The sequence below is a fragment of the Benincasa hispida genome, chromosome 5 (genome assembly GCF_009727055.1).
Source record: "Benincasa hispida cultivar B227 chromosome 5, ASM972705v1, whole genome shotgun sequence".
NCBI classification, from domain to species: Eukaryota; Viridiplantae; Streptophyta; class Magnoliopsida; order Cucurbitales; family Cucurbitaceae; genus Benincasa; species Benincasa hispida.
Window position 1 is genome coordinate 32780248 of NC_052353.1, and position 11505 is coordinate 32791752.

Sequence of the window (11505 nt, forward strand, 5' to 3'; positions counted from 1 at the left end):
ACGAGGAAAGCGATAGGAGCTATGTTGATAACGTGCTGTAAATTTGAGGAGCACAATAGCGCACAACAAGAACACGGGTATAGAGAAAATATAATATAATAATCATATATAATAAAATAAATAAATAACAAAAAGTAAATAAAATAACAAAGAATGGATTTCATCATTTTCTCCAATGTCTCTTTCGAAACCCACCAAATGACACTATAACTTGACAAGTAGGACGTGAATTATATAGACACTAATAATATGTAATCTTTGGATACCTACACAATACATAGGATAATGGATAAGTGATACATAGCCAATGGACATTAATAATGGATATCTATATTACACTTAATTTAACATATTTATAATAAAATAAAATTTAAGAATAATAGAAAGTTATTGTTTGCCAAGACAGAAATTATAAAAATCGGGATAATCCAAGCAATTCTTAGACCTTATTCCTACCAATATATTCCAAACTTCTTGCTATTCTCGGATGATTCACATCCAACGGAAAAAAAACATTGCCGACGCTGGTGATTCATACAAAGGAAATAGAGTCTCAATAAATCAATGATAACCAAAAAATTAACCAAAAAATTAGAGTTCATTTGATTACGTTTGATGTTGTCTAATTATGTTTGATATTATCTACTTATGTTCAATACTTGTACTAACATCTAAAGCCCACTTCCAAATCTGTAACCAAAAGTAAACTAATTGACAGACAAAAAGTACTTGATCTAATTGCATTTTGATTGCACCAACATCGTTATCATTACTATTATTGCACTAATTACATTGAAAAGTTACACCGACATTATTATCATTTCTGTTACTACACTATCTGAGTTATCATATCTATTATTATCATTGTCATTATTATTTGACCTTAAACCATAACAATAATGGTTACAATAAATGTGACATATTTATAATTTTAAATAAACGAATCAAAAGTCATCCATTTACATTTACGATTGTGACCCATTACGATTAATCTATCGATGAAATCTCGTTATAATTAGAGCAAGTATCATTACGGATCAATAGAAACTCAATAAAAGCAATTGAAGCTATTTTTATTATTATTATTATTATTTTCTAAATTACTATTTTCAAAATATGATATTAGTTATAATTACACCCCAACTTTCAAGGATAAAAATTAAACTCTCAAACATATATAAATATTAAATTAGACCCTCCAACTTCTAAAAAATTGAACTCTTAAACTAAAACAATTATTACATTTTCTACGATTATATAAGTTTAACGGTTTACTCTTATTATTTTTTCTACTATTGAATAATTACAACCTACCTAATTTTTGCAATTTGTCACGAAAAAAAAAATCTCAAGGAAAATGGAAGTTCAAAGAAAAACAGGAAACTGTCAACAGAAGAGACTGCATATTTCCAAACACTTGTCAGCATTCTCCAAAAACTTGTATTCCTGCCAAGAGGAAAATAAAATGAAAAAAGATTTAAAAGGAATAATAAAGCCAACATTGAGAAAGAGAGAGAGACCAGATTCAAACTTACCAACATGGTGAACTCTATTGTATTGATGATGAAAATACATGAAATAATAACAAACAAAGAACAATTGCTTGACCAGCCACAAACTTGAAACTATAAACAGTAACAGACCATATTTTTCTTTTTCTTTTTTTTTCTAGTGCTGCCCACCTGTTGGAATATAAGCAACTAAACTCTAATAAAAAGATCACCACCAAGTTCAGCCAATACCTGTTGTGTCTTACCATTCATTTCTTACAATGTTCATCCCCTTACCTGTGATGAGTGCTTCAGAAACATCCATAGAATTTCACAAAGAAAGTCCACAGAAATCAACAGCAATATGTTTGTCCATAACAAAGAACTTCAAGTCAGAAATGAAATAGCAAAATTCTAAAACAGTTCAAATACTAAGACAGATACTCCAACAGCACATTCTCAGCAGAACATAAATGAAGGATACAAACTGTCAGTAAAATATATTAATGCTTGCCAATGAAACGTTACGAGGGTTACCGAGCAAGTGTTTACCCAGGGGGGAATCAGTACCATGTCGTCCATTCAGAGTCTACACTGTAACAAAAGCTTGAGATATCATTTTGATCCTCACTATACAAAGGGTTCTGTTACCAATCATGAGAAACTTCATAGAACAGACATGTTGAAGAAGCAATGTTTATCATGAAACATCGACTAAGAAAATGTTCACCAGCTGCATAAACAAGCAATCATCTAAAGAAAATGCCAGTTTCCATTCAGAAGAATATATAGCAACATTTTTGACAATGGACATCATAACAAAATTTAAAAAAAAAAACAAAAACACGTGCATACCAAAATATTCTTTTGCTAATCATGAGAAACTTCAAAGATCGAAGATATGAAATATGTTGCAGAAGCAATGTTTAGAAGTATTAGCCATGCTTATGAATATGTTCTACTTGCACTAACAAGCGATCATCATGTCTAGGAATAGTGAGCAAGGCAAGAACATATCAACATCTTAATTATAAGCAACCAAAATCATAAAGATGTATTTGAAAAGGCGTGAGGATAAGTAGATAATAATGAACATGTGCATTCCAGTGTGCAGGGACTTATACAATGTGACAGTAGACATGTGGAACTTAAAGCTTAATCCTAATAATTTCTGTCATGGCAATAGTGTAGCTTCGTTCGGTTGTAGGACTATGATGGTTATTTGTAAATCTAACAAAACATTATAACATAATATAACCCTTGGCGCATGTACTGTCATGATAAGTATTCTAATGCAACCGAAAAGGGGAACAGAAGGGGGCAAGAGAAATGCTTTGGCCCTTTCAGATAAAGACTTCAATCATGGCTCCAAGATTAGATGGACTGATATGGTAGTCCTCTCCTTTTTCCTTTGTCCCAATGGAGGAATTTGTATTATCAATAAGTACAAAGAAACAAAAAGAGAATAGGACTCCACCACTAATGTACATAGCAATGGAGGAGCAACTTGTACTATCAGGGAGTACAAAGCTTGAAGAGGATAACAGGAGTCTACCATTCATATCCATGGCAATGGAGATTGTGATTTACAACATAAACTTTTCAGTTTTCCAAAAATCAAAGATAGAGTATTATTACAATGCTCTTTGAGAATAAAGGATCAAAGAGATACAACAATCCAACCCTCATCTCACACCTCTCCCACCACCACCTTTTTCCTGAAAAAGTCTTTTATTTCTTACTTACGAATCTCCCAATGATCATCAAAAGGAAGGACGACTTCCAGAAAAGGCAACTCTCAAGATGTAAACACATCCAAGCTGGGGGGGGGCAAAATGATGACGTCATATTAGAAACTTGTCCAAGAGGATTACAGCATGTACTTCAATGTTTAAACCTTAAATCGAGTGAAAAGATGAGCATTTCAATACACACAGTTGCAGCCGCCCAGACCATGGCCTGAAGGATTTCAATAGAATTCTTTCTCCTGGATACTAAAGAATCTATATATTCCTAGAAAAGATGGACAAATACATCATGAGTGGCAAAAACCAAAAGAATAACAACAGATGCAGAAATGCCTCATGACTGACCATTAATTAAAAGGATATGTATTTACAGAAGACCAACAGACAACTTCAATTAGAACGATAAAATCTTCTTTGAAGGTGCCAGGAAGTAACAAAATGTAACTTTCCGATGTCAACAAGTATTATTTCCTAACTGCATCTCGGTTGCACCATTAAAGATTAAGAAAGAAAAAAATTATAAATTTATGCCGGAAAGTTACAACATTAAAGATGTCAACGCATACTATTTGCTAGATGCATCTCAGTTGCGCTTTATCCCAATGGTATATCAGAGAAAATCCAATTCATTACCATATTATATAGATTATCATAAGAAGATAGAGAAAAACGTGTCCTGAATGAATATCTGACATGCAGGAGGGTAGTTGAGAATTGTAATCCCTCAATGTTTCTCTGAAGTTACCAGGAAGTAACAAAATGTAACTTCAGAATGCCATCAACCATATAGACATATTTCATTGTAAATCAAAACAATGAAAGCTCTATTTCCAATAGATATAATTGAGTCAGCAGAGAAAATGTGCAGGGTATACATCGATGTAGAAACCACAACTGCATCTGCACAATCTCGCAGTTCTTTAGATTTGTCAAGTTTTACTTCCCCTAGATACTGTAAAATCTTAATGGAGAAAGTATAATAATTAAGGCAACGCATAGTTCAGAGTTATGTGAATGGCAGTGTAAGAGGGGGAATGACTAGGCAAAAGGGATTGCAGCTTCAAATTATTTTTATACTACAATAACAAAATACAACATCCAGAACAAAAGGAAGAGTCTTACGTTAAGAATAACATCCAAGAGCCTTACTAACTAGCTTTGACCTTATCATCGGCCACAGCATTAAGTATTGGCAGACTACTCAAAAATTCATCAAGGCCCTCAAAGAACCCACCTCCCTCAATGTAATCCTCCCCATGTCCTCCACTTACGCCTGTGGCGGGTTCTTCCACCTCATTGCTGAATTCCACATTCAAATCCAACTTCCCTAGCTCCTTTGGCCCTTTGCCTTTATGCTTCTTCCCAGTACCCCCTGCGGCTGCCACAGCCTTCTTACTGGACTCACCCTTTGTAGAGTTTGGCAAACCGAATCGCATCAACCCATTTTGTTCTCCAAACGGCCCATTCATATTCTCAACTTCATCTGTATTTCCATTCCCTACATTTCCTTGGTTCCCTTTCAGTGAGCTCTCAGATTGCGCTCTCTTATCAATTCTATAAGCCAAACCCCTCTTAGGCTTCTTCTTCTTACTTATTCTTCCCCACTCTTCATCAGAACTATCACTCGGTTCTGAAACTTCGACATAAATATCATCCTCTTCACAAATAAATCTTGGTGTAGATTTCTTGGCGGGTTTAACATTTCTAGTTTTCCCCGGTTTTGTTCCCACCTTACCAGGCAAAGGACAGGAAAACATAGCTGAAAAGGGCGACCAGGCTACAGAACCCACTGCCCCTTTAGCATTGGGAGAAACCCCAAGTGGGAAAAACCCCCAGCAACAGAAGGTAGAAGCACTATCAGCTACTGGTGGTGAAGGAATAACCAGTGCTTGAAATGCCTTGGCACAATTCTGGCACCTAAGCACACAATCCTCATAACCCTTAGGGTATTCGTAGAGATTATAACAGTATGGACAAGCAGTCCAGAAACTCGGAATGCTCGACTCAGTCGGCAAAGTGGACGCAGTCGGTAAAGTAGACTCAGCCTCCCGTGAAGGATGATTGGAATCAATGTGCTGCTGAGTAGCTTCCTGAGTTGACTCATTGACATCACTGACATTTGGCCTCTCTTCTTCTACGGTTACTTTAGCATTCATCGATTTGGGGGGTTTTCTTACAAATTGCTGCTGCTGCTGCTGCGGCTGCGGATCCTCCTGCTGCTGTGGCCGGTGAGGAGACGGTTGAGGAGGTGGTGGCTGTGGCTGTGGCTGTGGCTGTGGCTGTGGCTGTGGCTGTGGCTGTGGCTGTGGCTGTGGCTGTGGCTGTGGCTGTGGCTGTGGCGGTGGCGGTGGCGGTGGCGGCTGCGGACGTTCCGGCGGTGGCGGTGGCGGTGGCCGTTCCTGATGCTGAGGCTCCTCTACCGTCATCCTAGTCTCTTTCCTCGGACTAGTTCTAACAGGCTGCGGAAATTGAGGCTGCTGCGGCGGGGACTTCGGTTTTTGACTCGACCCAGTCGTTCCAGAGCTAAACTTAGAGCACATAAGATAATCATTATCATACAAAGCTTTTCTCAAAGGATTCGAAAGCACACACCATGCATCAGAGACAAGCCTGAAAGCATGATCCGCAAACGCAACTCTATTAGCCTCCGGATGAAGAAGAAGTGCCAGTCGCCGATACTGAGTAGCGATTAGCTCAATGCTCTGAGTCGGCTGCGAAATTTGCAAAATACTATACCAGTCATACTGATTATTGATCCGTCCTTCCGCCGCCAGCAGTGTGTCCGCAACGGCGATTACCCTGTCCGCCGCCTCCAGCACTATCGGGTCCGATTCCCTCGCCCGGATCGCAAAGCTCCTAGTTCCATAGAAGTCACGCGCCGCCAAAAGCTTCTCCGCTATGCTCAACCACCGCAACGCCTCCGCCCTATTCCCGCCGCCGCCGTTGTGGTCCATTTCCCGACCTCACTCTCTCTAAGCTCCAGCTCTCTCTCTCTCTCTCTCTTCCCAGTTTCCACTGATCTGGTCCTCTGTTCTCCACTGTAATCAAGACAAAAGAGCTAAGGCCTTTGGATTAATTGAAACTACTAAAAAGGATAGGAATCTCCCCTTAATTACGAACCATTTCGTCTTCTTTTGGTAGGTTTGAAAGGGTATTTTAGACTTTTGATAAACATCCAAAAATAATTTCTCTCTTTCCTCTTTCCTCTTTCCTCTTTCCTCTTTCCTCTTACCTCTTACCTCTTTCCTCTTCCCTCTTCCCTCTTCCCTCTTCGTCATTGTCACAGTTTTTGAGATGAAAATGTCTGATGGGAGTAATGGAGATTAATACTGACGACTATTTCTATTTTTTTTTACTGTGATAAATGGTAATTGTTTTTTTTTACTCTATCTACTTGGAGATAATTTAACCGTGGGATGAATTTTTTTTTTTTTTACGGAATGATGGTAGATTAATTTTGAAATTGTTATTTCACCACGTGGCAGATAACGGTAAGATCGCATCATGTGTCACGTGATTGGCACTAACACGTGCACCACGATTTTACAACGTTCGTAAATTTTGCTTTTGAGCGAACGATGGGAATTGGAAGAGAGGGAGACTTTTTTAAAGAAAATTATAATTTTCAAATTTATTTATATGGAGATAACCAGTTTTAAATTTTATTTTACTTTTCAGGAAAAAAAATAGTTTTTATATGTACAAACATTAATCCAACTAATTAGTAGAGATTAGAGATTTGATGTTTCATTCTCACCATCGTGGCTAATTATCATATTTCATAATTATTTAAATTAATTGTGCTATTATTGAAAAATATCGGTAGACCGGAGAAAAATATATTTTTTAAAAAAAAAATCAATTTTATTTAAACGGTTTAACTTACACTTGTAAATATTTCAAAAGTTATTTTAAGTGATTGTCAAATACTTTATTTTTTTAAAAAATGACTTAATTTCAAAACTAAACTTTTGAAAAGTTAAACCAATAGATTTGGAGGGGAAAAAAGCTAGAAGGCTCCCTTGCTAGTAGCGAGATGCTTAACAACAATGGTGGTGGTGAGAAAATAGAAAGAAGTAGAAGTGGCAAAGTACAGGGAAAACAAAGCAAGACTAGGGAGCTATGACGTGAAAAACAAGAGAGAGTAAGGAGCTAGAATAAGAAAAAAACGAGCAAAAAGCTAGAGCAAGAACTAGAACAAGTGCAAATGCAAGTGGAATAAAAATATTGAAAAAAATGTTGACTAACGTCGACAAAAGGATAGAAAACAGATATAAAAATTGGATTTTGTCTCATTTTCACATGAATTTTTAGAGCATCAGTATGAATCTACTTAATTATTTGGGCTCGTTTGATAATGATTTCATTTTTAATTTTCTAATTTTGAAACTTATGTTTGTTTCCAATTTTTTAATGATAGATTTCACTTTTTTTTTTTTTAAGGAAACACTAGAAGTCTTAGTCAAATTTAAAAATAAAAATAAGTTTTAAAAACTACAGTCTCATTTGATAAGGATTTCATATTTAGTTTTGTGTTTCTGAAATTTCGGTTTGTTTCTTCCTAATTTTTGTACTATGATTTTCACATTTATTATAACGTGCTTGGTGTGTGGGGTCAGGTTGACTTGTTGGTAATAATTATCTGTGTTTGGAATGGGTGACGAAAGGTATAACTTGTACAAATCTTTCTATTTTCCAATTCGATCCGATCCATTCTTTCGTCGAGCTATTTACTCGATCGCAGACATTTCTGGAACACCTCTAACAGAGGGACAAATAGTCAATTTTGAAAGAACTTATTGTCAACCTCTTTCAGATATGAATGTTGAGGTAAATTGGTAAAAATTATCTGTGTTTTAGGGTGTAGAGTTGAATTGAGTTGGTTTAAGAAAGCTTTGTTTTAGTCTAGAGTTAAGTTACGTTGAGTTATGGGTATCTGATGCTTCTTTTGTTTTAATCTAAAAGAGTATGATTTTTTATGGGTTTTCCGGGTTTTTTTTTCCTTTGCTTTTGTTAGTTTTTTTTTCCTTTTTGCTTAATTTTTGTTCCACCATTCAAACTGCACAATTCAAAATTTTAACACCCATTTTAGATATGAACTCAATAAATAAAAATATATTTTTACAATTTTCTACATATAACTATTGCGCTTGATGTAGACAAAAAAATGGTTCGATTTCATGTATACAAAAAATATTATTCATTAAGATAGTCAAGTTAGTCAATCCTACCAAGTAGACGTAAACAATACATTTTCATAGACTATGGTAGGACTATTAAGAAGCAGTAGATCTTCTAAAGATATATGACAAATAGGTTTGTAAAGAGGATCAAATCCTCCTCAAACAACCCCTCAATGTTAAATTATTATAAAAGACAAATATTAAACACCATAAACTAATAATTTCATATTTGTATTTAAAAGACACTTTCACTAGTTGAGGGTTTTTTTTAAAAAACAAAAAACAAAAAATTGGTCGAATTGATCATTAGAGTTAGTTCTTGGAGATGAATTGTAGAGTTGGTCGCTATAGATGGTCATCATTGAAGTTGATAATTAAAAATGGTCTTTCCCAAAATTGATCATTAGAGGTGGTTTTTGTTAAAGTTTAGTCGCTTGAGGTGAAAGTCAATGTTGGTCATCAGAGGTGGTTGTCATCGGAGTCAATCATTAAAGGTGGTTTGGAGTTACCGTCAAAGGTGCTAGATCCTTGAGTCGATTGTCGAAGTTGGCTACGAAAATGAGGTCACAAGAGTATGTCGTTGGGCATGGCAAATGTAGTCATCGACGACGACCAACAAGTGAAATCATTAAAACATTGAAGAATATAGTCATTCACATAATTGGTTTTCTAGTTCAATTGAATATTATAGTTACGAAACCTTATACTTTTATTTAGAGAACCTAAGAGAGAGAATGAAATACTCAAGATAATTTTTTTTCTTAAAAAAAAAAAAAACCTGACAATAGGATGAAAGTTCTCAAGACATTAATGCAACTTCATTAAACTTACAATCCAATTTAAACATACAAACATTTATAAGGCAAGAAGAAAATAGTTGTTAATTGGTTGTTTCAAGTTCAGCAATCTCTTTTGCCTTATAAGAAACCAAACATATCTATCAAGATTTTGAATAGATTACAAAGCATACACAAATTCTTCTATTAATGACTCTTAAGAGATGGTAAAAATTTATATCTAGTAGTCGTGCGTTATATGTATCTAAACTTTATCTTTTTAAGGCTAAAATTCAAACCACACAAAACTAATATGCATGAGAACACATAAATACTTTGTTGCAATATAAAACAAGCCTTCAAATTAATCTAGTGCTTAAAAATTCAACCAATTACATCAAAATCTAAAATTTAATTCAACCACTCAATGCACTATAAAAACCTAAACTCATCTAGAAAAATTCATAAACGAAAAGTACAAAGAGTGAAAGATATTGGAATGCCTTGATTTTGTTAATTGGTACTTTGAACAACTAAGTACGGAATCTAGCTGGCCGGTCAGAATTCATATTCAACCTATTTCATTATTTATGGTTATTTACGATTATGACCCTAGAGTTTAGAGAAATATACTATATAAACTTTCTAACCCTAGTAGCGCCGTTTTGTATTCTGAAAATATTCTCTCTACTAATATTATTCTCTCTCTCGCGGATGTAGCTAACACACTGTTAGTGAACCATATATATCTGAGTGTCGATTTTCTTTTATGTTTTTTTTTTTTGTATTCTTTAATTGTTGATTTCATAACAAAAGGGAAGGGCGAAACTCACTAACATGTGACACAATCATTATTGATGTGATGTATATGGTGATCTCGAATTCGGATGTCTTTATTGACTCTCGAGAATGCTTCCTAACTCCTTAGGACTAAGTCAAATTCGAAAAACAAAGTTTTTTTTCCTCTAATTGACCTCTCCAAAATTGATTCAGGAAAGATGATTTTACAACCAACACTATCAAAATGTCATCATTCTTTTTATGTAGTGTCAAGGCACTACCCCTAGCATCTCGACTCTATGAATAGAATTCAAAAATTGAGGAGCGTCGAATGGGATTGAGTGACATAATGAATTTTCTCCCCACGTTGTCCTTGTAGGTCTTGAGTAGGGGTGTTCATGGGTTGGGTTGGGTTGAAAGACTTTTTAGACCCAACCTAATTTTTCGGGTTGTAAATTTTTTCAACCCAAACAACCCTTATTAAAAAATGAACCCAACCCAACCCAACCATAAAATATTTGGGTTGGGTTGGTTCGGGTTAATCAGATCATTTATTTAAAATTTTGTTCTAAAAAGAAGTAAAATGTAAATATGTAAAAATCTAATTTAATTATTTTCATATATTGAATCAAGATTAACAACTCAATTTCAATTTATATAGTGAAAATTTTCTTTATAGAGGGCAAAGAAACTACTTTTAAGAGTCGTTAAATAATAAATTATTAAAAAAAATATTGGAATTAAATAAAATTAAAATTAAATATATATATAAATAATTATGTTTATAGGTAAGAAAAAATATATTTTTTAAAATTAATAATAAATTCGAGTTGGTTTTGGTTATATTAGGTGAACCCATGAACTAACTCAACCGATAAAATTTTCATTTATTTGAACCAACCCAACCCAAATGAGTTGATAACCCACATGGATTGGGTTGTGTTGATCGGTTTTTTCGGGTCATCGGGTTTTTTGAACACCACCATGAATCTCTATTCATGAATTTAGTATTTAAATTATATTTAAATATTAATTGATTCTCAAGTATCGTTTAGTTCAAAAATTAAATATATAATTATATCACATATAATTACTAATTCTCTTAATTCAAATTTGAACGTTTCAAATTAACTTATCATACTATTCTAAGGCTTATTCCACTTATGTGCTAGTAGGGCACCTATTGGACTTACAAATCATGAGCTCCAACAATCTGAGATTAATTGGCTAAACTATTTACCCTTAATTAACCCTCATTCGTTAACTACCGGGTCACTCAACTAAAGCTCAGTAGTTGCACTCCCCTCATGGTATATATATTGTGTCCACTCGATATAACCATGATTAGTAAGTTAACCTTTCATAGGTCGTTCGTAATAACAATTGGGTCAAATGGTTATTTTACCCCCGAGATTACATCTTGTTCTTTAAGTTCCACTGATTCTCTAATGAAAAATTGAATTATGATGGGATCATCAAACTGAGTCCCTCTGGGCCAATGAGAGAGTGGGGTCCCTGTTCAAGACTC

At 34.7% G+C, this 11505-nt stretch overlaps 1 protein-coding gene across 1 annotated transcript; it reads right to left on the reverse strand.

Moving 5' to 3' along the window:
• Positions 1-2276: 2276 nt before the first annotated feature.
• LOC120077895 (serine/arginine repetitive matrix protein 1) lies at positions 2277-6286 on the reverse strand. Its single transcript, XM_039031996.1, has 2 exons — positions 4361-6286; positions 2277-3503 (listed from the first exon to the last, which is right to left on the reverse strand). Exon 1 carries the CDS (start codon positions 6190-6192, stop codon positions 4387-4389), a length of 1806 nt encoding a protein of 601 aa, XP_038887924.1. The 5' UTR covers positions 6193-6286; the 3' UTR covers positions 2277-3503; positions 4361-4386.
• Positions 6287-11505: the final 5219 nt, after the last annotated feature.